Here is a 27,666-nt window from a genome sequence, read left to right as displayed (position 1 = left end):
ACAATTCAAAAATTTTTATTTGTAAAATGATTTTACGAGAAAAAAGAAAAACAAGCAAATTTTTCTGATTTCTTCACATTTCTCCTTTCCGACACACTTTCTAATCCCACCAAATAGTCCTTTCCCGTTTCTCAGCTCCCAAACAAAAAATCTCCAACAATACCATTAAACACATTGAAGTCGAAGAACTAGAAAGACTCAGAAAGTATTTCACTTTCTCCCTTTTTGCTATTTTTTTTTTGGCCATTTCTTTCCATTTTCGAGCGACGCCATGAATGGCGATGGAGATGTGAAAATGGAGGAGAAAGAGGCTGCGCAGAGAGTGGCGTACATGTCGGGATACCTTCCCGGAGCTTTGCAGCAGAGGACGCCTCTACTCTCGCCGACAATCGTCCGCCTCCCGCCGCCGTTCTCGTGGATGGATGTTTGCGGCGGAGGCTGCGGATTCACCCATCCAAACAAAAACTTCTTTATGAACAAAACAATAAGCTAAAGAAAGAAATGAAGCATTAAAAGGAATTTCTCAAAATGCTTATCTGATATACTAAAAAAAAAAAAAAAAGAACGGTAAAAATTTAAAGAACTAAAAAAAGAATGAAAACACACTGGCCGTAAAAACAAAGCAACGAACAAAAACAGAAAGACAACATTGAAAAAAAAAAAAAGAAAAATAGATAAATCACATAAAAAAAGAGCAGATACAACAAACAAATAGGAAAAACAATGAAATCCGCAGTTCTGGCCAAAGATTAAACCAAAAAGGCCAACCAAATAAGAACATCGAAAAAGAAAAAAAAGCCCAGAGCTTTATTTGCACAACAATAAACAAATCGAAAAAATCATAGATTCTAGTATTTCTGATCACAAATGAGACGAAAGACGCCGAGCAAATGAAGAGATCAAAGAAGGAGTAAGAGTTAGCATTCATTTCACCGATTTAAATTTTCAGTTTTAAATTTTTACAGTAAAAAATTCTCAGAAAATATAATATTTAATTTTTTTCTATTACAGTAAAAATTTTTTAAAAAATATCACATTTCAATTTAAATTAAGAACTTAAATATATAAAGTGAACGAGAAAAATTTTACGATATCTGACTACAAATGAGAGCAAACAGGAGGAAGGAATGAGAAGGTCGAAGAAAGAGCAAAACCTAGGGCCTTATTTCCATCAAAATGACCGAAAAGCCCAGGCCACAAACAATATGAATAGTGTAATGTGTGTGTACAGTGAATGAACAATGTTCCCCAGCTATCCTTTAATAATAAGCTTTGTTGATTTTCTCTTATGATTGTTTCCTATACGAGAATATGTCCCGTTCACTTCATCGATTTGAGTTTAGAATTTGAGTTTTGTTACAGTAAAAAGTTCTCAGAAACAGTCACATCTAACCTTTTTACTACAGTAAAAAATTCTCACATAAAATTACATCTCAACTCGAATTACAAACTCGAATCAGCGAAATGAACGGACCTTTTATTTTTAATTTTAAATCATGATTTATAATCTTTTATAGTATTTTTTTTTATAAAAAATACACGTAAAATGAGAATAATTCTGAAACATAATTTTAATTAGTGATTTAAATTTTAAATTTAAATTTTATTATAATAAAAAATTTTAATATAAAATTACATAGTAATTTAAATTAAAAATTTCAATTAACCAATTGAATAATATTAAACATGATTTTTTTTAAGTTGAACAGGCACGCGCTTAGCGCGTGTTTCAGCTAGTATAATATACTACGCGCGTGTTTCAATTAGGTATGAAAGGAAATAAAAAAGATAAAAAAAAAAGAAAAAAGAAAAGAGTGAAAAGTACACAGGTATTACCCTTCCTTACGTTATTAGAATCCCTCGAACACCCCTCTCAATTCCCAGTAGTTCTCTTTCTTTGCTTGCGAAGAAAATGGCTGAACCAACACCATCACCATCGTTGTCGTCGTCGGCGCCGACAGTGAAGTCAGACGGAGAGATAGAAGAGATGCTGGATCGAATGCTCACTCGCCTCGCTCTTTGCGACGACTCCAAACTCCAACCCTTGCTCTCCAAGCTTCTCCCCGTCACCATTTCTTCCCTTTCCTCTCACTCCTCCGCCGTTCGCAACAAGGTCTCTCTCTCTCTCTCTATATATATATATATATATATTCGTAGTTTCTAATTGAAAACTGTTCGCAGTTAGCGATTGAGCTTCTCCAATTTCTAGGGATTTCAGAGCTTCTCGTTGATGCTATTTTATCCTCTTTTTCATTTTTGGAATGACGTTATTAGTTTTTGTCTTGTTTTTGGCGAAAATCAAATGGTGAACGAAGAGTTCTTTGAAATTTGGTATTTAAATTTGATCGTTTTGTCTCTGCAATCGAGACTTTGTGGATTTTGAGGGGTTTTTTTTTGCAATGAAAGAAACGAAAAATAATCAACGTAGTGTAATTTTTAGTCTTTGTGGATGTTAATCAAAGCTGCGAAATTACAGGTGCTTGAGATATTGAGTCATGTGAATAAGAGAGTGAAACATCAGCTCCAGATTGGCTTACCGTTATCAGAGCTTTGGAATATATATTCTGATGCTAATACTGCTCCAATGGTTCGGAACTTTTGTATTGTGTATATTGAAATGGCATTTGACCGTGCACCTACTGAGGTTTGTGATATTTTTGTTTTTCAATGTATTTTGTTGCCGAGGACAATAACACTGACTTGACTAAAAGATTTCTGTTAAATGTTCATGATGAACAACAGGAAAAAGGAAATTTGGCACCCACGCTTCTGGTGAATATTTCAAAGCTTCCGCAGCAGCACCAGGAGATCATCCTCAGAATTGTTACCAAGGTATCTTCCTTTGGATTTGTTTTGTTATGACTTTTTCCGTCAGTGGAAGTGTATTTAACCATTGTACTTCATATATCTAATTGCTTGTTCATTTATTTTAATCTTGATTGATTTTTCGTTTAAGTCTTGCACCTAAGTTTCTGCTGGGACCTTTTAGTGTGGATGTTGCTTATATATTATTTTTTGGTGTCTTCTCATCAATTGTCTGGATTTGCCTCCACTGTAACCTGGCCTTGAGCAAGGCATGGAAGGTTCAGCCAAGCTGCATGTGTAATGAATTCGACAACCCGTCTAAGTATCTTGTGCATGTCGTGTTATTTGCCTCCTTGCCTTGGAAATCAGTGCCCTGACTGCTCAGCAAGTTATCCCAATATTTTTCTTTTACTTTCTTTGCGACCAATGTAAAGGTAGTTGAGAAGTACAAGTTAGAAAGATTTTACTTTTACATTTCTCATCTTTTCTTCTTGATTTTTCTGTTTTGATGGACTTCGTGTCCTCCTTCCTTGTAATTGAATTTCATTGAAGAAAGGTTATTTATTATATAAAAGAAAAGATTTGAAGCCAAAACCAAACGATTCTTCTTTGTCTAATTTTGATACTTTTGTAATTACTAAGAATGTAAGGTTGAACATTGTTAATAGCGATCATATTATTATTATTATTATTTTTTTTTTATTTTTTTTTATTTTTTTGATACAACACGGGATCGAACCCACCACCTACTCCCAAACCGAACCCCCTGTGCCACTAGACCAAGCGGTCTTAGGCAATAACGATCATATTATTAATTAGTTCTCATATCAAACGAATATTTACATTCGCTTCTGAGATGCATTTTATGTCAATGGGAGCGTTTCTCTCTAGGGTTTTCTCTCTAGGATTTGTTTAATTTCAGTCTTGGCCATGGCAGAATATAATCATCATTTTAAGCACTTTAGAGTAGGTTTTAGACTTTTTATGCAATTTACCGAGAGTAGGGGGCATTGGAGGCTAATTTTGAACACGTCCTTGAAGAAAATTTGGGTAAAGAAAATTATTTACAATCTTCCCTGAGTGGAAGTGATGTTTCAGAGAACATCTCATAACTATAATTCTTGGTCTCTTAACAAGGAATTGATGTTTCAGAAGACAAGTCTTGTAATAATTCGTATTCATCCATGGAAAGGCAAAAGTATACATAGCTCACTGATAGGACAAAAAAAAGTTGGGAGTTATGCAGATGCTTATTAAAGCTGAGAATAGCTAAAGTAGGAAAAGTCTTGGCTTTCAGTTCATATAGAAAGTAATGTCTATTAATCTCGGTTCCTTTTTTGCTCACATGATAAATGACTGTTCTGAATCATGTAATGTTGCTTAATTTCAGGTTATTGGTGATTGCCATTCAAGTCGAACTGATGATGAAACTGTTGCAAATTATAGGACAGTTACTGATCCTAGGGACAGGGAACTGTTTGTTGAATTTTGCCTCCATACAATTTTGTATCAGCCATCATCTCAAAGGTGTGGAATTCAGTGTACTGTTTGAGCAGTATGTAGATCTATGAACTTTCCCTTAACCTTTCTTTTAGAATAACCTTTTTGCTATGATGAAATTCTTTAAGGACTCATGTATTTATGCAGTAGAGAATGCCCACCTGGACTTTCAATCTCTCAAACCAACGGTGTTACAGGGAAACAATCTTTGGACAGAGATGTGCTTTTAATGAGAAAGGTAAAGACAATTTGTGGGATCATAGATTTTCCGTAAGCAAATAATCTTTTATTAAAAAGAGGAAAATGCGACAGTTCAGTAGAAGGAAAGTTAATTGGATGTAGTAGTACTGGTGTGTATACAATTGGTTGTGGGTGTGGAACAAGTAGGTCCACACGTTGTATAGGTACGTGTGCACGTGCATTCTGCGTGTTTATCTACACGACACGCGATACATGTTGCAGGTTTACACATGCATGTATATGTATTATATAGGGCTGTGATTGTATTCTAACATACGTACATGTATACTTAAAATAACGATGTATGCATGCTAAATATGCGCGGGCACACACACAGGATGCTAGATATAGCTACTCTACTGACTGATAGATACACAGAAAAAATTGCTAATAGCTAAAAAGGGAAATAGTAAAAGAGGGAGACAAGTGGTCCGCCTAACATGTCACTCTTCTTAAACAGAATAAGCAACAGGGTTAGGTACAATAATTACACGCACGCACACATATGTATGTATGTCTGTATTATGTGTATGCGTGCTTTCATTGTTTCGTTATCACACACAGAACAATAGACCTATTTGTCAGCGTCTAGTATATGTTACTTACTTTAGTATTCTTAAAGCAGTTGGGGATCTTGAATGTTACCGAAGGGATGGAGCTGGCACCTGAACTTGTTTATCCGCTTTATCTGGCTGCCTCTGCTGATTAGTATGTACTAGTTTCTTCAGTTGGATTTTTTTTTTTTTTGGATAAGAAAAACGAGCTTCATTGTGGGAAAAGGTGATGGAGATATTGAATTGAATTATTTTGCATTGAGCAGGGTTTTGTTTTGTACTTTTAGGCCCTTGGTTATGCTTTTCTTTTTTTTTTTTTTTTTTTTTTTTTTTTTTTTTTTGTGGACTTCTTGTCCCATGTTGTGCACTCTTTTTATTTTTTTGACTTTCAATAAAAGGTCCTTGAATTGAATTATTGAAAAAGAATACAACCCTAATTCCCATGTATACAGCAGTGGATAAGCACGGATCTAATTCAAATTCTATAATTCAGGATTCTCTTAACTATCATATTCTACTCTTGGAGCACAATGTTTATGTAATTTCCTAAAATAGTTTCCTAATGTAGATCTATTCTAGAAAACTAATATTTTCATTTAATCTTTTCTTTTGATGTAGCATCTTTGTTTAGTCTAGCAATGAAATGGTTTAATGATCTTGCTCTGCTATTGTTTTGTTGCTTCTAGTCAAGAGCCTATTGTAAAGAGGGGGGAGGAACTTTTGAGGAAGAAGGCTAATGGCACTAACCTAGATGATTCAAACCTCATAAACAAACTTTTTGTGCTGTTTAATGGTATGAAATATAAGCCTTTACTATGATCTTCATTTTTGTTTTTGCTTTCACTTATTTGATTTGAATGAATTACTGTATTTTGAAATTATTTGTTATTATTCCGAGTTAGCATACTTGTTTTACCACTAATTTTTGTTTAAGGACTATCTCCACTTGAATTAGGTCTTATGCACACACAAATGCAGATAGAAATTATTTATTGCATAGTCTTATGAATTACTTTTGAGGAAGAAGGCTAATTTTTGGGATGAAATTATATTTTTTGGTATAATTTTTTATTGCATAGTTGACAGGCATCTCACATATTCTGTAGGTACTGTTGGTTCTCAAAATGTTGCTCCTGAACATAAGGTCACTCCTGGGAGTCATGCTTTGAAAGCAAAGCTAATGTCTATTTTCTGCCGGTCCATTACAGCAGCAAATAGTTTTCCTGCAACTTTACAATGTATCTTTGGCTGCATATATGGTACACCCTTTTCATTGTCGATTTTTTCATTCTCCTGTGTATTTCTTTCTATCTCCATGTTGCAACTTAGTGAAGTCAATTATTTGCCTCTGTTAGGACCGTTTGTTGTTGTAGCTTTTAATATTTTTTGTTAGTTGTGATATAGGAAAAATTAGATATAATGTAAAGTAGCTACGTGTTTCGTGAATATATTTAGAAAGGGTATTTTGGGTATTAAAAGCAGGATTTAAATTGGACAAATTGCTAGCAAGATGGAATTGTTGGAGGTGACATGGTCACACTCAATGAGCTCAGTACTACAGATAAGTTGAGGGGATTATTAGCTTTTAGGTTTTAAGTATTTTCTAGGATATCATATGCTGAAACTTATGCCATTTTTATGTTGTGCATCTTGAAAGGAAGTGAAACAACATCTAGGTTGAAGCAGATGGGAATGGAGTTCACTGTCTGGGTATTTAAACATGTAAGGAATTTGTTATTTCATTTTAGGGTTCTGTTATTCTTTTCCAGAAACATTGTTAAATGGGATTTTTTTTTTCTCTTGTGCAGTCACAAATTAATCAGCTTAAGCTTATGGCCCCTGTGATACTGAACGCGATTCTGAAGTCACTCGACAGTTATTCAAATTTAGAGTCAGGTTTGTTGTTATGCAATGGAGTTTACATGATTGTCTTAAAATAATATATCATATTTTTGCTATTACGTAGTGTTCAATCACATTAATTTATTGTATGAACTTAATCAGATGCTACTGCACGAGATACCAAAACTTTTGCTTTCCAAGCTATTGGATTGCTTGCACAGCGCATGCCTCAACTATTTAGGTTTTTAGCTTTCTTTGCTTCTTTCTTTCAGTACCAACTTTTATTCTTAATTGTTTAATCTCGTGGAATCTCTCTTTCCTTGCCCGTTTTCTTGTGCTTTGAAATATTACTTCAAGATAATAAGTTAAAAGTTTTTGATGGTGGAAATCTCTCCTTCTAGAGATAAGATTGATATGGCTGTGCGTCTTTTTGGTGCACTGAAAGTGGAGCCCCAGTCTTTTCGCTTCATCATTCAGGAGGCAACTATTTCTCTTTCTACTGCGTATAAGGTAAGCTAGTTGATCACTTTGCCTAAAGTCTATTATGTAGCATCAAATCACATTCTGTTCATAGTTCTTGTAGTGATCCATTTCATTTGATAGTTATGACCATCGATCTGATGCAAATACAAACACTTTGGGGAACTATTCTTGCAAGTGTGTAATTTCCAAACTTTGAAAAGGAACATAATTATCAGTCAACTATTTACACAATTAGCAAAGTAGTCAACAAAAAATTTCACATTAAGGAAGCTAGTCAACTTTCACTTTTCGAGGAATTTTGCCGATATTTCAACAGAAACTTCAAATTTTCTTTTTCTTGGAATTTAAATGATGAGGAAGTCTCTGATCTTGTTTCTTGTGAGCTTTTCTTGAGCATTTTTTTTCTGTAACCCTTGTACTAATACTAACTTACTCTTTGAGCATTAGGGAGCCCCAGAAACCGTGTTAAAAGATTTGGAAACGCCTTTGTTGATAAGTTCTCAAGAGGTACTGAAATTATACATTTTGGTGAATTTTCGTTTCTGTTGTGTGGCTTGTTTAGCCTATTATTGGGAATAAGAATATTCTTATCTATTTTGGTCATCAATAATCTCCTGCTGCATAATCGTCTAATTTCTTGTGCTGACATAGGAACAAAGTGAAGTAAGATATTGTGCTGTAAGATGGGCTACGTATTTGTTTGATTTACAACATTGCCCTAGTCGATTTATTTGTATGCTTGGGGCGGCTGATTCGAGTTTGGATATAAGGTATTGCTACTTCATTGCTTCTAGTTTTTACATTCTGTTGGGCGAAAGCAAGTTTTACCAAACACCTGTTATGTTGTAGATTGTGTAATAATCTAAAAGCAGCCCTCCGACAGTAATACTGAACACTGAACAGACGTAAGAAATTCATTAAAAAGGTTTTGAATTCTCTTTATGCAGAAAAAAAACTCCTTTTGAGTCAAATTGGGAAATTAAATGTCTTTAGATTATCATCTGTAGCTTGTCATGCATGATACTTTAGGATCAAGACAATTCAAATTGAAAAGTCATGTTATGAATTTGAGGTAGTGTCCTAGATTTTGAACGTGTTAGGAGTTCTCCCCCAGAAACCCTGGGGCTTTCCTGTTTTTCCTTTTTTTTTTGGCAGGGATATGGCACTTGAAGGCCTTTTTCTCTTGAAAGACGATGGGTTAAGCATGAATGGAAAATCTGATTTACAGTATCCCAAACTGGGTGTCATGCTAGATTACATTCTTGGACAGCAGCCAAAGTTGTTAGACTCAACTGAGATGAGGGGACAAAGGCTTTTATTTCCTTCAAAAACATACGTAGTCATGATTAAATTTTTGTTGAAGTGCTTTCAGTCAGAGTTTGAGCAAAGCAAATCGATAGAGGGATTGCCTGTGTTTCAATCTGCTGTGGAAAATATGTGTTTACTGTTGGAACATGCTATGGCTTTTGAAGGGTCTGTTGAATTGCATGCCAATGCTTCCAAGGCATTGATTGTGATTGGATCTTGTATCCCAGAGGTCAATATTGCGGACACTGATAATTTGATGCCAATTAAATTGCTTTTCCTTTTTTTTTTTATTTTCCTATCGTTTTTGCCTGTTTCTGATTTATAGGCATTTGTAGATGATATCGTCTCACTATGCACGAAAAGTTTCATGGATAAAGCAATTACTTGATCATGTGGACTTGGATACTCGTGAATCTGCAGCACGCTTACTTGGAATAGCCTCTTCTAATCTTCCTGTAGATGCATCGTCTGCTATAATTAGTGAACTAATTGCCTCAGTTAGTGGAACACAGAAGTTGAGGTTTGTATCGTCTATGCAAAGTTTTTGATTTCGTAACCACAAATGAAAAGCCACCTCTTTATTAAAAATAACTCAAATATGGATTGCTTTAGATTAATTCAAGTATGTTCAGGTTTGAGAATCAGCATGGAGCCTTATGCGCGATAGGATATATTACTGCAGAGTGCATGTCTAGAACGCCTTCTGTAAGTCATATATATATATATATATACACACACACTTTTTTCCCAATGTACATATATGTATATATTTGTATATATGCAATTTCTACTCTTTGCTGATCTTATTAGAGATTGGAGGAAACTTTTCCTCTATGATACATGTGCATGATTCTTATCCATTAATGAAATTTGTCTCTGTTTTAAAAAGAGTTCAAGTAGTAATTTGTCGTCTACATGATGCATGTCACTCAGTCTTTTCTGAAATATCCTACATGATATTTTCACAGATTCCAGAGACATTGTTGCAGAATACACTCAAGTTTCTTGTTGATGTTGTTAATTCTGAGACTGCATCACTGGCCTCAGTTGCAATGCAAGCGTTGGGTCATATTGCATTGCGAGTTCCATTGCCATTACTTACTAATGATTCTAGTTCAGGTAACAACTAGTTTTGACATGCCAATTAGTGACCTCCTAAACCGCCCTTATAATTCTTATGCACCAACTTTTAAAATATTACATTGGGAAGTAAGTCATTGGTTAAAATGCAGTTGATATCCTTACAACTTTAAGTGAAAAGTTGAGCAAGCTTCTATCCGGTGATGATATTAAAGCAATTCAGAAAGTAGTAATTGCAATTGGGCATATGTGCATGGAGGAAACTTCAATTTCTCGTCTGAATCTTGCCCTTGGTTTGATCTTTAGTCTCTGCCGCTCCAAGGTTGGTAGAAACACTTTCTAATTTTCTGTTAGCTTACCAATTTCGTTCATCCAATTGATTGTAAATACTCAATGAATCGTTAAATTTATCTTCTCGGGGGTGAGTGGTACAAGTTTTATTTATTATATTTTAACAAAAAAAAAAACCTTTTATTTTATTATCGATTTCAAATGAAAGAGGACAATTGTCTCAACTCAAATCAGGAAGAAAGTCTTAATTTTATGTCCTTATTCCAAACTCAGCAAACTTTATTTGATGCAAACCAACACATATAACTGGTGGAATGGTATAGATGTAATTATTAGGGTTTCTTATATGGTATGGGAATTATATTGTTGTCTCAAATAGTAGTTTTCCTGATGATCTAATGTATTCTATGTCCACGAAGATAATGTTTTCATTTGGGATTGTGTTAGATGCTGGGTTTCTTTTTGGATTTTGAAGTAAGGAGTTTAAGGAGGTTCATTTTTCTTTAATTTCTCTTGATTGAGAACTCTTTTCTAGGTTGCATTTTCTTTCTTTGTTTTTGTTCTCTATTTTTTAATAAAGTTTTTGATTCTCATTAAAAAAAGAAAGAAGTTGGAAAAGATAGGTTTGAGAAAATTTGGTAGCCAATGTGAAGGAATGACGTTAGAAAGGTGACTTTGGCGAGCCATGTAACATACTTTGGTGAGCCAAGAATTGTAAAAGCTTAAAGCAATGATGGGGGCCATATGTCAGTGCACGCTTATGAACACCTGAAAACAAAAGAGGGTTTAATAAAGAAGAGGAAATACTGCAATTCCCTCTGTTTTAGCATCGGAAATTGCTTTGCCACTGGTTGCAAGGACAGTCATAGGATGTATATCCATGTAATTTTTCGGTTTTGGATGTTGCAAGATCTAGGAATTTAATGGGTTGTGCCTGAGTTGTAAGGAACTGCTTGAGTCTTCCCTTCCATCTAATTTTAATTGCAGGGGTAGAGTCTTGTGGAAAGTGGGTACGTTAGCAATTTTTTTGCAAGGACTGTCATAGGATGTATATCCATGTAATTTTTTCGGTTTTGGATGTTGATCATCAATGCAATTCGTTTCTTGTTTTGTTTTTTTTAAATGCCACTCAACCACATTTGAAACTGCAAATGACTCAAGTCTTGATCTTCGTGCAACCCAATTGCAACCGAAAATTTCACTTTATCCCATACTTTGCTGATACTTCCTGGTCTTAAAAAATATATGCTTATATCAACCCTTTTCAACAATTGGATTTGTATATCAAAACCCCAATCTGTAACTGATATGCAAACCGGTCAATTTTGTTCTTCTCAAACCATGTGAACCAAAATTGACTACAGGGATTGCGTTGTTCATTCTTCTGATACCTAACGGTATTTCATGTAAGACACTGGAAAGTCTCTAATTTTTGCAGTTTTGGAGCTATATAGGTTGAAGATGTCCTTTTTGCTGCTGGAGAGGCTCTTTCATTTTTGTGGGGTGGGGTACCTGTCACTGCTGATGTGATTCTCAAAACAAATTATAGTACGCTATCCATGAGTTCCAACTTTCTTATGGGAGATGTGAACTTATCAAAGTCAAAGTATAGCACGAATGGAACAAATACATCCAGTGAAGATTATCATTGCATGGTTAGAGAAGCAATTACAAGAAAGCTTTTTGATGAACTTTTATACAGTACCAGGAAAGAAGAACGCTGTGCCGGAACTGTCTGGCTATTATCAATTACAATGTATTGTGGCCATCACCCTGCCATCCAGAAAATGCTCCCTGAAATTCAGGTTTGCCATTTACAGGGAACAATTTTTCTGGTTATTTCTTCTTCCTTTTAATATCTTTTCCTGTTGAACTCTCTAGTGTTCTGCACTTCAAACTGTCTCTCCAACGGACACTGTTGACTCTTTGATTAAATCTTAAGCTGATACCACAATAAGCTTGAAGCATCTGAGTAAAACTTTACATATGTATGCAGGAGGCTTTTTCACACTTACTTGGTGAACACAATGAACTTACACAAGAGCTAGCTTCACAAGGCATGAGTATTGTGTATGAGCTTGGGGATGAATCGATGAAGAAAAACTTAGTGAATGCACTTGTAAGCACTCTCACAGGTTCTGGAAAAAGGAAAAGAGCAATCAAGGCAAGTTGGTCTCTCGTCTCTGTCTGTTGTCTCTCTCTCTCTCTTAATAATTTTTATGGCAAAGGAACAAAACTTCATTAATACAAAGAATAATGAAGCACGAACTACAAAGCAAGGAGGACACCCAGTTTACCTGGATAAAAGTGCATAAAAATGGAAAAACAGACAAAATGAAAGAACTACATCAACAATTGCCACTCCCTGGCCAAATCTGGACTCAACTTCTAGAAAATTTAGGTTCTAACATTTTTGTTATTTAGCAGCTCGTTGAAGATACTGAAGTCTTTCAAGAGGGAGCTATTGGTGAAGGTCTTAATGGTGGGAAACTCAGCACTTATAAGGAGCTTTGCAATTTAGCAAATGAGATGGGGCAACCGGACTTAATTTATAAGTTTATGGATCTGGCTAATCATCAAGCTTCTCTAAACTCAAAGAGGGGTGCTGCTTTTGGATTTTCTAAGATAGCAAAGCAAGCAGGGGATGTTCTTAAGCCACATTTACGTTTACTAATCCCAAGGCTTGTTCGGTATCAATATGACCCTGATAAAAATGTGCAGGTAGATATCTCTGACCTCGGTGCATGATGTAAGATACAATTGCACTCAGAGAAGCTCCATAAACTGTGAATATATATATAGAATAATATTTATTGGTTTGTTCTTAGAAATAATATTTATTGGTTTGTTCTTAGAAATAATATGCACGTAGTATAAATGCAGTTTGGTCTATGATCATCACATGCATGTATTAAAGGTAGAAGGCATAGGTTAAGTGTGAATATGTTGATAAATTTACTGTGAATCTGCTTAGTGCTTACTTGCCTGCCCCTTTTTAGGAATGTCACAAAATTTGGAATTTTTCATCTCAGTGTATCTTACATATGTTGGTACTATGAGTTGGTCATTGCTCGTTCTTCTGATGTTTCTAGGATGCAATGTCACATATATGGAAGTCACTTGTGGAAGACTCAAAGAAGACAATTGATGAACACTTCGACGTTATTATTGACGATTTGCTTATTCAGTTTGGATCTAGGCTTTGGCGCTCCCGTGAGGCATCCTGTCTTGCTCTTGCAGATATCATCCAAGGACGGAGATTCGATCAGGTGATTGTTTAAACGTGCAATTTCAGATTTTCTTGTATGTTAATGTACAATTGTTGGACTAAATGTCAAATAAATGCAGATGCAAACTACCTAAGCATGCTTTGGATTTTGATTCGAATGTCAAAATGTTACTCGTGCCATATGGCATCTTATTATTATTATTTTTAATAAGAAACTGTAGCGTCTGAGATTGAAAACAGTACATAGATATCCAGGACAAGAAGTCCACAGGTGAAAGCAACAAAAATACATAAAAAACACCAGTAGAAGCCTAGAATTTTATAAGCTTTTTGCATCGTTCCTATTCAATACAATCAAAGAGAAGGGTAAGTCTTTAAAAACTTTATCAGTTGAAGCCCACAAAGAAGCTAAATACTTGCTTTCTCAAAAAGGGAGCATAAAGTCGGTTCTTTTTCTTGTAAATTTCTCCTGTTGCTTTCCATCCAGATGACTGACCCACAATAGTGATAACACCAAACCACTAAAAGTTCACTGGGAACAAGTGCTTAAAACTCTATTATTATAGCTGAGACGTGTATTAACATCATTATCAAACTATGAAAGTGTACGTAATGTTCCCGATCTTTATTCATTTATTTATTTGTTTGTTATTATTATTATTATTATTATTATTTTATTTTATTTTTTTTAAACTTGATCTTTATATCTTATCATCCACTGCAATTACCGTGTCACCATATGCTTGTTCTGGTTTATTTAGGTTGGAAAGCATTTAAAAAAATTATGGCCAGCAGCCTTCCGGGCCATGGACGATATAAAAGAGACTGTCCGAAATTCTGGTGAAAAATTATGTCGTGCTGTTACTTCGTTAACAATTAGGCTTTGTGATGTCTCCCTAACAGATATATCACATGCAAGCCAAGCCATGGATATTGTCTTGCCTGTTTTGCTTGGAGAAGGCATATTAAGTAAAGTTGACACTATCCGCAAGGCGTCTATTGCAGTTGTTATGAAGCTTGCAAAGGTAGTATTTCTTCTTCTTCTTCTCCTTCTCTCTCTCTTTGTGGTTGAAGTCTTCTTGTCTGTATTTTGGAGTTCAGGACTACTCAGCTATATTCCAACTCTTTTACAGGGTGCAGGGATTGCACTTCGTCCGCACTTGTCTGATTTAGTCTGTTGTATGTTGGAAAGTTTATCAAGCCTTGAAGACCAAGGACTTAATTATGTTGAGGTTTGAACATATTCCATTCTCACATTTAGGATCCGTTTTCCGTTTTTTGTTTTTTGTTTTTTGTTTTTTTGTTTTTTTGTTTTTTTTAAATGTTAAATTTAATTGTTTTTTTATAATTGTCTTGCAGTTGCATGCAGCAAATGTTGGAATACAAACAGAAAAGCTTGAAAATTTGAGAATTTCAATTGCAAAAGGTTCTCCAATGTGGGAAACTCTTGATCTCTCCTTAAATGTTGTGGATACTAAATCATTAGACCAATTGGTTCCTCGTCTTGCTCAATTGGTCCGATCTGGAGTAGGACTGAACACTAGGTGAGTGTTATTTTTCTATAATCTTACATCCTTTTCAGATATGATGATCGCAAGTGTGTGTGTGTGTGTTTTTTTTTTTTTTTTTTTGGTGGTGGGGGGCGGTTCTTGTCCATGTATTGAAATTATCCTGACAACATTTTGTACTTACACCATTCCAGCTGTTGAATTGCAACTTATATAGCCAATATTTCATCTTTTCTTCATATAAAGTCACCTAGGAATTAGACAATCCACCAACAAATAAAACGATATTTCTTGTTTTAATAATTGTCAGTCACCCCAAACGGCGAAACCTTATGAACAGAACATCTTGCCATTTTGAAGATTTCTGTTAGTATTTATTTATTTATTATTATTAGATACGTTTCTCTTGGATTGACTATCTGACAAATGGAATTGTGTAGAAAGCGTCAGAAAAGTTTGAGGACATTTTGGTTCTTGAAGCGCAATATTTCTCTTCTTTCTTATCTTTCTAATGACTTATATGTTAGGATTCAATTATTTTTGGAATTGTTCTTATATGTTAGGATTCAATTATTTTTGGAATTGTTCTTTTATCATCTGAATTCTAATGTAGTAGATCTCTTATTTTTAGTTTCACTCTTTTAATCTCTCTATGGAGTTACTGATCATGCAGTAGATGGTTTATTCATGGCAGGAAACAGGGGGTTGGTTGTATGAGTTTCTGTCAGTTTTTGTTTTGTTTTTTGTTTCTGAGAAAAGAAAATCCTCTACAACCTCCTTCCCTTTCTGATATATATAATACTGCCACGTATGAACTTGTGCAAGCTGGAACTCAGCACAAAAATATGAAAGCTGAATATATTTACTGGAATCTGCATGTTAATGTAGACAAATTTTATGAGGAGTTACCTAATTGTTATAAGTGCTTACTCTGATCCTTACATGTTTCTCTCAGGGTTGGTGTTGCCAACTTTATTAGCTTGCTTGTTCAAAAGGTTGGCGTTGATGTCAAGCCATACACAAGCATACTATTGAAGCTGTTGTTTCCGGTTGTTAAGGAGGAGAAAAGTGGAGCAGCTAAACGTGCCTTTGCTAGTGCTTGTGCAATAGTTTTAAAGTATGCAGCAACATCTCAGGCTCAGAAATTGATTGAAGATACTGCAGCCTTGCATACTGGTGATAGGAATGCTCAAATTACATGTGCGATTCTATTGAAAAGCTATTCATCCATGGCCTCGGATTTTCTGAGTGGATATCATGCATCAATTATTACGGTTATTTTTCTATCAAGGTCTGACTCACATCCTCTTTTTTTTTCCCCTTCGTTTGTCCCTGTGTGTGTGTAGGGGGGACGCAGGTTATTGTTCAAGTAGTGTTAAATTATGTTCTATGTAACCATAAAGCTATAGGAGTGTTATTCATCATCTGTTAATGACGATAGCCATGGACTTGAATAGTACAAAATAAAGTGGCTTAATCAAAATGTTAGCAGAAGCAATTTTCACTTCTACCACAAGAATTTTAGGGAATGTCCACTGTGAAGAAGTCATTTATTCTTGTACATCTATATTCACAGGGTCATCCCTAAGAAACCCTGCTGGAACTTTGGTAAGGCCTCTCGGTGAATGGCCATGCAATTGAGCCTAGTAGTCAAAAACTTATTTGGCTATTCACTTCTATTGCTTCAGGTTGACGTTAAAGAAATGTAGATTAGAGCATGGTAGCTTTTAATTGAAAACGCTCACCGAGAAGATCCATTAAAAATGTGTTGAAAGATTATAGTTTTAAATTATTTTACTTCTCACTCGATGGTAGAATTTCTGTTTGTTTTCTGATTAAATAAATTACTATTTAAAAGCTGTTTTGTTAATTTTTCTTTGCTTGCCATAGGAATTTAACGTATTCTAGCACAGGTTTGAGGATGACAAGCAGGTCTCTGGCTTGTTTGAGGAGTTGTGGGAAGAAAATACAAGTAGCGAATGGATAGCCCTCCAACTGTATTTGGCAGAGGTTGTTTCTCTTATATGCGAGAGCATTACATCATCGTCATGGTCAAGTAAAAAGAAGGTAGACGTTTTTTCATTTTCTTCCTCTTTTAGGTGGTTCTTGTTTTCATTTTTACCTCTGCCTTTGGATCTTATCATTTAACATATTCCTGGCAAGTATGTGTCCTGCTTTTCTTTTTCAAAATTTTTGCTCATGTGTGAATTACATGACTTCCAGTCGGGGAAGGCAATTTGCAAGCTCAGTGAAGTTTTGGGTGAATCCTTGGAATCCCACCATCACGTATTACTCCAAGCTGTTATGAAAGAAATTCCTGGGCGTTTATGGGAGGTATGAAACTCCATTTTATAATGAACTCCGTTTTATGATTGTTCATAAATGAACTGATAACTTCTCAGGGTATTTTTTTTTTCCTCGGTAAAGAAAAAGATATGAGTCCTCAAAATTAAAAATACCAAGTGTAAACTGCATTCTAGTAAAGTTCTGTTAAAAATGCCAATCAATTAAAATTCAGATGGAATTGGGAGAACAAGGAGTCCTGCAAATGTAGAAATAAAACGCATATTTAAATTCAAATTATAGCACATTTTGAGGGATGTAGGCTAGGGAATATAGGAATAATGTTTTATTGTAGCCAATGCATTGCAGATGTCTGATTGTTGTCTTCTAGATTATATCTCTGCAGGATATGAGTGAGTGTGTTTGTTTTTGTTTTTGTTTTTATATATTTATTTATTTATTTTTACAGGGTAAGGAAGTCTTACTTGATGCAATAGGTGCTCTTTCAAAGTCTTGTCATAAAGCAATTTCAAGTAATGATTCCGCCATTCCTAATGCCATTTTGAGCGTGGTATCTTCTGCATGTACCAAAAAAGTGAAAAAATACCGTGAAGCTGCTCTCTCTTGTCTTGAGCAGGTAAATGTTTCATTGTTGTTGCACTGAAGCATTTTAAATGTTTTCTTCTTTTTCTGAAAAAATGTTTGTGGTAGATTTTTATATTTTGTTGTGGACTATTCCATTTTCTTGTCTATTTTTCTTCCTTAGTGTTTCTTATGCTTAGGTATGCCGTATATGTAGCATATATTGATATGTACAGTAAAGTACTCGAAAGCAAGATACGGTTTTCAAACAATGACTTAATTAATTGAATTCAACTATGCCTTTATCCCAGTTTATCTGTTTGGCTAATAGATTAAGAAAAATGCTTAGTGATACACCTTCTTTAGCTCAGGGTGTCTTTGTCAAGACTAGACAAGTTCTGGGTGTGGTTTGCTGACCAATGAAGCTTTGGAGGAATGTAGGGGGAAAAAGAAGGGGATGATTCATGATTTTTAAAATTGATTTTGAAAAGGCATTTGACATGTTAGGCGGAGTGTCTTGGGCGACATTTTAGAGGGTTTGGGACCAGATGGAGAAGGTCGATGAGTGGTTGCCTTAAGTCAGCTAATTTTGTCCATTTTGATCAATGGTAGATTGAGGGGTAGGTTTGGGGCAACAAGAGGACTTAGACAGAGATCCGTTGTCTTTGTTTTTGTTCACTGTCGTGGTCGATGTGTTGAGTTAGGCTTATGGATCAGGCATGAGTATAGGTGTGTTGGAGGGATTTAGAGTGGGAAGAGAGGAGATGGATAGTTCTATTGTTATTTCTATTTACATTTCCTTATTCATATAAATGTAAGTTCTATTTGTTCTGGGATAAGAAAGAGTTTCCTATTGGTTTGTGTGGCTGCGTTATTTTGCCTATGGCAGGTCAAATTTAGGCTTTCGTATCAATTGGAGTAGGAGAAACCACAGAGAGGCAAGAAAGAAGGAAGAGTATTTTCTATAAAAGGAAGTAAAAGGAAGCAAAGAAAGGAAAATCAGTTTTTATTTTCTATATTATTCTCAACGTGTCAAACTTCAATATTTGAGTATTCATAGTAAGTAGTGAAAACAAATATTCAAAATTAAGTGGTAGTTGTAAAGAAAAAGAAAAATCCAATGCTTAGGAATACCTGCATAAAAATAATAAGCAAACACTCGTCTTCTATTTGTACTGTCTTAGACTTTTGGTTATCAAAAATGCGTGTTTTCTGTCAAACAAATGTATAAATACTCAAATAAACCAATCTTCTTGTAACTTACTCTTATGCCCCATTCCTGGACTTTGATAATTCTATAGATATAAAAACCCACATTTTCCCACATTTTCTTCTCCCGGTGTACTTCTCCAAGTTCTTCTCTCTCACTCTCCCACCCTTCTTTTTTCTTTTTGTAACTGTACTGCAGAATATATCTTAAATAAGAGATTTAGTGCTGCGTAGGCCTGCCGGAAATTAGGAGGGTTACGGTTTAAAAAGGGTAATAATATTTGTTTTAACCGTTGAATGGTGTAGGAGATATGGATGGAATACTTTAAAAAAAATATATATATATAATGGAAGAAAATCAACTCCTGGGGTGAGAGGTAGCTCTACGTTCCAACGATGCTGTCTTCTGTTTTTTTTTGTTGGAAAAAGATGCGCTGTCTGGTGTCCGACAGCAAGGAATTTAAGAATTTAGGCAGCTAGTATTTGGTGGCATTAGGGGAAAATGTTTGGAGGACACTGTCGTTGGATATATGATGCGGAATAAGTCTAAAGGATGTAAAGAGCAAAGGATTGAAATTACAGATAACCCTGTTGATTGCTTTTGAAACAGAAAGTTTTGGCTCTTTTAGTTCAGATCACGGAGACAGCAATCGATTCCAAAATTGGCTAAGTGACCTTTTGTATGTTGAATTCAGGTCCTCATCGCGAAACATCTTTTCTGGAATTTCTTATCTATCCCCTTTTTATTTATTTGTCCATGGGGCTTTGAGAGTAAGGTTTACTGATGATTTTGCTTTTATCCCCTTAATTAATTCTACTTTTTGTATTACGCTTCTCACATCTAATTTTACCTCAGTTGATATTTTCTTCTATCTTGGTTTCAGGTTGTAAGAGCCTTTGGTCATCCAGAATTCTTTAATTCAACTTTTTCATTGCTATTTGAGATGTGCAATTCGGCCATTCCTAATAAGTCTGGGAAATCCACTTCAGGGAGTGATGCTACTAAAGCAGGTGATGAAAGCATTTTGATTGAAGTAGTAAACTTCGATTCTCTTTTATAAGCCAAAAAAGAGAAAAAAACTAAAAAACTAAAAATTTTGATTCTCTTCTTGAAATGTAAAGTTAATTGAGCTGCTGATCGGCTAGGTTTTCCATAATCCGTCCTAGGGCTATTTTCCATTCAATAAAGTTCTGATTATTTCTTCAACTTCTGGTGAGATTGTGTGCCTTTGTATTTTTCTCTGGTTCCTATCAGCTGCATGATTAAACATATTTTACTACGTAACTTTGGAATGTGGGCGTGTCTTAGGCATCCATACTTTTTGACACCACTGTACCATTTAAACATCAAAAATCGTTTTGGTTTTTGATAAACGTAATCACTCCCTTTCCAATTAGGTTATACTTGGTGCTAGTTTGACTTGGTAGTGAAGCTCTGGTTGCCTATTTGGTCTTATATCTGAATTCCTAGCGTCCTAATTCAGTAGTTTCTTCAGTTCAAAACATGCAACGCCCCCATTTAGCTTTTCATTATGCGGTTGGCTAGCACGTAATGTGATGTTTGATATGTTGTATTGGCTTTGACATCTTTTGGGCTCTAGCGTAACTTGATATCAACATGGTTATTATAACAATATCTGAAAAATTCCCAATTCTCCCTTTGGGCTTCTACTGTCTCATCAAGTTCTTGTTTTGCCAATTCAAATGTGAGAAGGCTTTTCTACTAGGGCCTGTTATATTATTTTCATCAAGTAGTCTCTCTCTCTCCCCTTTATTTATTTATTTTGTTTAAAGGTTATGGCTGGCGAAATGATGATCTGCAATAATTGTTCCAATTATTAATCCAGCTCAACTGAGTTGAAGCTAATTAATTATTAAACAAGCGTCTCTGTTCTGATCTTAGCTTGCTTTGTGGGCAGAACTAGATGATGTTCAAGAGATTTCAGTTCCAAATGACAAAGTTTTGGAGTGTCTGATTTCCTGCATCCATGTGGCACATGTAAATGATATTCTTGAGCAACAGGAGAACCTACTGCATCTGCTAATCACTTCCTTGTCATCTGCATTTCCTTGGACTGGTAGCCTCTCTGGCCTTCTCTACTTTTCTTTTGTTTGCAAGAGGTTTATTGTAAAGTTGGTTTTAATTTTTAACTTTTTGGTAGTCAAAATATCGACATTTTCGGTGATTAGAGAACTTTGTTCAAGGCTCCACAAGGGTTTGGCCGACTCAAAAGAAAATTCCACACATCCTAAGATGGCTTCTTTAGTTCAGAAGGTAATTGGACTGAAACCCATTATTATTGTTAGTATTATTTTTTCAATTTCTTGGCTTCTGCGATTCCGCCTTCTCATTTTTCTTGTATTCAGCTGTATGACTCGGTGTCACGCAAGGTAGTCGACTGCCTAAATACAGTGAAGATCGCTCAGGTATGTCACTTCTTTTTTCATAACCAGTAACTGTTCAATTTGCTAAATACCCTCTCTAATTTACTATTTATTGATGCACCGACCGTGTTTCCAAGTATAGGTTCACATCAGTGCTTCAGACTGTCTTCTGGAAATCTTTAAACTTTACGGAGACCTTCCATTGGTGGACTTGACTCTGAATATCGAGCTTAAGGGTGAGCTTCTTCATGTGCATGAAATAGAGAAAAACGGGGAAGCAAAAGCCTTATTGAAGGCATGTATTGACATCCTTGATAACCTCAAGCCTCATTAAGTTCAGGAGATTTAAATTGCTTCGGCTCATGCCACACTTGGGAAGTCTGAGAGAAATCAAATGATACTAAAGAAAAAAAAAAAAAAAACAAAGAAAGAAAGAAAAGAAAAGAAAAGCAAGAGATCAAATTGTTGAGCCATCCAAATTAAAACATTTGTTAGCCTTAAAAATATATAACTCTGTTGTGTCCCTTTTCACGTGCTGATTTTCTCATCCGGATGCGCTGCAAAAGGCTTATTGTTCCTACGTCCTTTTTAAAGTTTGAGATTTTTACGTATTTGCTTCTTTTGTAAGAGTGTCTATACCTAGTAGGGACCTAGGAATACATGCAGTCAGTTTAGTCACAGGATATCTTTTTGTTCAGATCCAATTTTAGAATTGGGAATTATTAATAAAATTAAGATTATTGTATTGTGTCTGTTAAATTAAGAGGAAAAAAAATTGAATAGTATAATTATTATTGAACAATAAAAATATCTAGTAAAGTAGTGGGAGATTTCATTATATGTTAAAAAGTTAATGCATCTCGGTTATTTCACTCGATGAAAAAGAAGAAAACGCATTTATAGGATGTAAAAACTTTCACATTTGGAATTAAAAAGAAAAAAAATATACAGTGGTCGAGTATGATAAGAGCTGATTAAATTTAGTCCATATTGTGGTCCAACAATTTGAAGCGAAAATTCACATTTCAAATTAGGCTTAGGTCCAAATTGATGTTGGAGTAAGCACCTCGAACCATTTGGAATTGAGATTTGAATTCTAAACTCCCAAGGAATTTTTTTCGATGGAAAAAAAAATTTCGAGGTGGTTACCAAGATCAAGTTGACGAAATCAGAATTGAAAATATAATAAAATGTTTCGGTTAAAGAAAAAATGAGAGAAATAGAATGGAATTGACTGGTAGTTGGAGACATGAGATATGCTTAGGATTTCATCCATAAATATTTGAGAATTTCTAATTTGTTTTTGAAACATTTAAGTCCCAATATTTTTGTTTCTTTTTTTTTTTTTTAAATTGAAGAAACATTCGTGTTTTCCTTTATGTTGTTTCTTTGCACTCTTCTTTTTATTTTTGTTTAGTTTGCTAGATTGTTTTTCTTTTCATTTCTAGGTCTGAGAAAACAGTCATGTTTTCCTTTATGTTGCTTCTTTGCACTTCTTTTTATTTTTGTTTAGTTTGTTAGGTTGTTTTTCTTTTCATTTCTAGGTCTTTTATGACTTAGGTTTGTAAGATCTTTCTTTTTCTTTTATTTTCTAAGTAAATGTTTGCTTACTCAAACGATTTAGATTTTTTAATGGTAAGAACTGTTCCTTTAAATAGTGTAGTGAATAGATTAATTTTCTACGACACATTCTCTGTCCAATTTATCTATCTTATTCTTTGTCCAACAAATTAAACTTTTATTTTTAGGGAGCTTTTCTTTTGAAATTAGAAAACTGAACTACTCATAGTTTTCTATTTTTAATCGTTAGATATACATTAAAAATTTTCTATTTTGCATGTTTTATAAAGCTAATATAATTTTTACCAAATTCAACCGTAATTAACTGACACTAATAGTAGCACTGTTCATGAGAAATTTTAAAGGAAAAACAAAACTCAATGGTGCGTTTGGAATTAGTTTCAAAATGATTTTGTTATACTTTTAATCGCTAGATATGCATTAAAAATGTTCTGTTTTGCATGTTTTATCAAACTGATATAATTTTTACTAAATTTAACCTAATAAACTGACACTAATAGTAGCACTGTTCATGAGAAATTTTAAAAGAAAAACAAAACTCAATTACTTTAACCCAAATTCATTATTCTCTTTGACAAAATCATCGACGTGCTCTCGTAGGGACTTATTTATTTCACACACTTTAATCCATTTGTTGAACATGGTCTTATAAGCTTTATGTATGGCATCAACAGTCAACTCCAGCCACTGTTTTTCTGTGACAAAATCCAGTTTTAATTCTAAAAACAAGTCTAAAGCCATTTTGTAAAAACAGTGCAGGCTGTCCAATACAGTTTCAGAAAAAAAACTACAGCCACTATTTTCAACCAAACGAGGCCTTTAGAGGCTGAATTTCAGCCAAACAAGTCTAAGGCCTACTGCATCTGCTAATCACTTCCTTGTCATCTGCATTTCCTTGGACTGGTAGCCTCTCTGTCCTTCTCAACTTTTCTTTTGTTTGCAAGAGGTTTATTGTAAAGTTGGTTTTAATTTTTAACTTTTTGGTAGTCAAAATATCGACATTTCGGTGATTAGAGAACTTTGTTCAAGGCTCCACAAGGGTTTGGCCGACTCAAAAGAAAATTCCACACATCCTAAGATGGCTTGTTTAGTTCAGAAGGTAATTGGACTAAAACTTAATGAGTGCGTTTAGAATTGATTTTAAAATAATTTTATTTTTAATAAAAAGTAAAAATAAGATTGTTTTGAGAATCATTTTAAAAACGATTTTGTATTGTGAATTGGGAATTATTAACAAAATTAAGATTATTGTATTGTGTATGTTAAATTAAGAGGAAAAAAAACCAAATAGTATAATTATTATTAATCAATAAAAATATCTAGTAAAGTAGTGGGAGATTTCATTATATGTTAAATAGTTAATGCATCTCGGTTATTTTACTCGAAGAAAAAGAAGAAAACGCATTTATAGGATGCGAAAACTTTCACATTTGGAATTAAAAAGAAAAAAAAATACAGTGGTCGAGTATGATAAGAGCTGATTAAATTTAGTCTATATTGTGGTCCAACAATTTGAAGCGAAAATTCACATTCCAAATTAGGCTTAGGTCCAAATTGATGTTGGCGGAGTAAGCACCTCGAACCATTTGGAATTGAGATTTGAATTCTAAACTCCCAAGGAATTTTTTTCGAGTGGAAAAAAAAAAAAAAAAATTCGAGGTGGTTACCAAGATCAAGTTGACGAAATCAGAATTGAAAATATAATAAAATGTTTCAGTTAAAAAAAGAGAGAAAGAAATAGAATGGAATTGACTGTGGTAGTTGGAGACATGAGATATGCTTAGGATTTCTTCCATAAATATTTGAGAATTTCTAATTCGTTTTTGAAACATTTAAGTCCCAATATTTTTGTTCATTTTTTTTAAATTGAAAAAACAGTCGTGTTTTCGTTTATGTTGCTTTTTTGCATTCTTCTTTTTATTTTTGTTTAGTTTGCTAGGTTGTTTTTCTTTTCATTTCTAGGTCTGAGAAAACAGTTATGTTTTCCTTTATGTTGCTTCTTTGCACTCTTCTTTTTATTTTTGTTTAGTTTGTTAGGTTGTTTTTCTTTTCATTTCTAGGTCTTTTATGAGTTAGGTTTGTAAGATCTTTTTTTTCTTTTATTTTCTAAGTAAATGTTTGCTTACTCAAACAATTTGGATTTTTTTTAATGGTAAGAATTGTTCCTTTAAATACCGGTAGTGAATAGATTAATTTTTCAACAGCATAATCTATAATAAAGACAGTTCTGTATCGCCTATAACAATTTATAACGTGAATACTCAGACAACAGACCATCAAAAAATTAATTCAACTGTTAAAAAAATAATTTATGGCTATAGTATAAAAAAGGACAATTTCTAATGTACAATATTTTTGTTATAGTTGCTTAATTAGATTCCAAATGTACAAATTAAACATATTCACTGATTTTGGAAATCGAACTAAAGTGCAGAAAAGTCATCAAAGAGGACAAATTATCTGTCTAATTTATCTATCTTATTCTTTGTCCAACGAATTAAACATTTATTTTTAGGGAACTTTTCTGTTGGAATCAAAAAAATGAACTACCGATAATTTTTTACTTTTAATCGTTAAATATGCATTAAAAATTTTCTGTTTTGCATGTTTTTATCAAGCTCATATAATTTTTACAAAATTTCAACCGTAATAAATTGACACTAATAGTAGCACTGTTCATGAGAAATTTTAAAGGAAAAACAAAACTCAATTGTGCATTTGAAATTGCTTTCAAAATGATTTTATTCTACTTTTAATCGTTAGATATGCATTAAAAATTTTCTGTTTTGCATGTTTTATCAAGCTGATATAATTTTTACTAAATTCAACCGTAATAAACTGACACTAATAGAAGTACTGTTTATGAGAAATTTTAAAGGAAAAACAAAACTCAATGGGTGGGTTTGGAATTGATTTGAAAATGATTTTGTTTTCAATAAAAAAGTAAAAATGAGATTGTTTTGAGAATCATTTAAAAATGATTTTGAAATTGCGTTTGATTGGTTTTTTAAAAGATTGTTTTGAGTATAATAAAAGAATGAAATCGTCTTTGATTATAATTATTAATTAATATATTATAATATTATTGATAAATATTAGAAAATGAAAATAGAAAAGTGAAAACAACTTTTAATTGTTTTTCAAATTCCTCACAAAAATCACTCACTATTTTTGTTTTCGTTTTCGTTTTTAAAATATTTTCTAAACAAATGCCGTTTCGTTTTGTTAGTTTACCAATCCATCCTAAAAGTTTAAACTGTTAGGAGGTGGGCGAACAATAGTTTATACTTTAACACTCTCCCTCAGGTGTGGGCTAGACAATGGACAATCGTATAGGTAAATTAATTAGAAAGCACAATACGTGAATATTTAAGTCCGAAATATATTAAAAACCTAACACATAATGACACTTTTAAATGAAAATAAAGAGTGTAATTACAAGAGTTTAAGGGGTTATTCTTTTGTCCAAAAAAACTCAAAAAAAGATAATTCGAATTCTAACTTTATTCAAATTCATGTTCTTTTAAGTTTCAATTTTATTCAACTTTACTCAACTTTATTCAAGTTACAACTTTAACTCAAGTTATAACTCAAATTTAACTCAAAAATTACACTCAAGTTACACTCTAAAAGAACAAATCCAAACTTTTTACACTGATATCATATTAATTTATCAATTTATTTTAAAAAATTAAATTATTAAGAAATATAATAATAATAATTCATTTTTTCCTCTTTAAAAAACGTAAAAAACGTTTTGGAAACGAAACTAAACCCGCCCAATAATTTCTTTTGTTCACTAGTCAACGACAATTCTATTCTCTTTTATGCTTCTCTCCCATTTTTATCTTTCATCTTTCTCCTCCCCCGTAATAGCTCAACTACTTTTTCTCTCTCATCTTTCTCTTTTCTTTTTTTATTCCCCGTATACATTGTCTTCTTTTGCTTTTTACTTTTTTAGCTTTTCACTTTTTTTTGAACATGACTATCACTACCATTCGCTCTTTGAACTACATACGAAGTTTCTCAGTCATTTTAAATTCTCTTTTGTTATTTCTAAGCTAGTCTTGTTCTTTGTTATCTCTAAGCTGTTCCTGACGGAGGAAGAAAAAGAAGAACTCGTGCTCTGTTTCATCAAAGATGACAAATTCTCTATCTAATTTATCTATCTTATTCTTTGTCTAACAAATTAAACCTATATTTTTAGGGAGTTTTTTTTGTTAAAATTAAAAAAATAAACTACCGAAATTTTTTTATTTTAAACCGTTAAATATACATTAAAAGTTTTCTGCTGTGCATATTTTATTAAGTTGATGTAATTTTTACTAGACTCAACCATACTGACACTAATAATAGCGAGAAATTTTAAAGGAAAAAAAAAACCTCAATCAATAATATCGTTTGTTAACTATCATGTTCCGTTCATTTCGCTGATTCGAGTTTAGAATTCAAGTTTTGCTACAGTAAAAAGCTCTCACAAACAATTACATCTAACTTTTTTACTACAATAAAAAACTCTCACATAAAATCACATCTCAACTCAAATTAAAAACTCAAATCAGTGAACTAAACGGGCCCTACAACAATTCTATTCTCTCTTATGCTTCTCTCCAATCTTTATCTTTCTTTTGCCTCGTTCGTTTCGTTGATTCGAATTTAGAATTCGAGTTGAGATGTGATTTTATGTGAGAGCTTTTTACTATAGTAAAAAAGTTAGATGTGACTGTTTGTGAGAACTTTTTACTGTAGCAAAACTCGAATTCTAAACTCGAATCAGTGAAACGAA

The 27,666-nt window shown here is 33.6% G+C and overlaps 1 protein-coding gene across 1 annotated transcript; it reads left to right on the top strand.

Moving 5' to 3' along the window:
- Window positions 1-1,790: 1,790 nt before the first annotated feature.
- Window positions 1,791-21,921, top strand: LOC21396726 (proteasome-associated protein ECM29 homolog). Its single transcript, XM_024174635.1, has 35 exons — window positions 1,791-2,113; window positions 2,477-2,644; window positions 2,743-2,832; window positions 4,196-4,332; window positions 4,453-4,543; window positions 5,171-5,253; window positions 5,786-5,892; window positions 6,206-6,358; window positions 6,757-6,821; window positions 6,908-6,995; window positions 7,104-7,182; window positions 7,343-7,451; window positions 7,872-7,931; window positions 8,076-8,194; window positions 8,580-8,961; window positions 9,068-9,252; window positions 9,365-9,437; window positions 9,701-9,851; window positions 9,965-10,134; window positions 11,558-11,908; window positions 12,100-12,267; window positions 12,531-12,824; window positions 13,196-13,372; window positions 14,094-14,357; window positions 14,466-14,564; window positions 14,692-14,876; window positions 15,796-16,131; window positions 16,754-16,907; window positions 17,064-17,174; window positions 17,593-17,760; window positions 19,799-19,925; window positions 20,834-20,992; window positions 21,077-21,189; window positions 21,282-21,341; window positions 21,442-21,921. Exons 1-35 carry the CDS (start codon window positions 1,913-1,915, stop codon window positions 21,631-21,633), a joined length of 5,469 nt encoding a protein of 1,822 aa, XP_024030403.1. The 5' UTR covers window positions 1,791-1,912; the 3' UTR covers window positions 21,634-21,921.
- The last annotated feature ends 5,745 nt before the right edge of the window (window positions 21,922-27,666 follow it).

Source organism: Morus notabilis, unplaced genomic scaffold, assembly GCF_000414095.1.
Source record: "Morus notabilis unplaced genomic scaffold, ASM41409v2 Scaffold281, whole genome shotgun sequence".
In the NCBI taxonomy this organism is placed as follows: Eukaryota; Viridiplantae; Streptophyta; class Magnoliopsida; order Rosales; family Moraceae; genus Morus; species Morus notabilis.
This window is presented reverse-complemented; position numbering and strand designations above follow the sequence as displayed.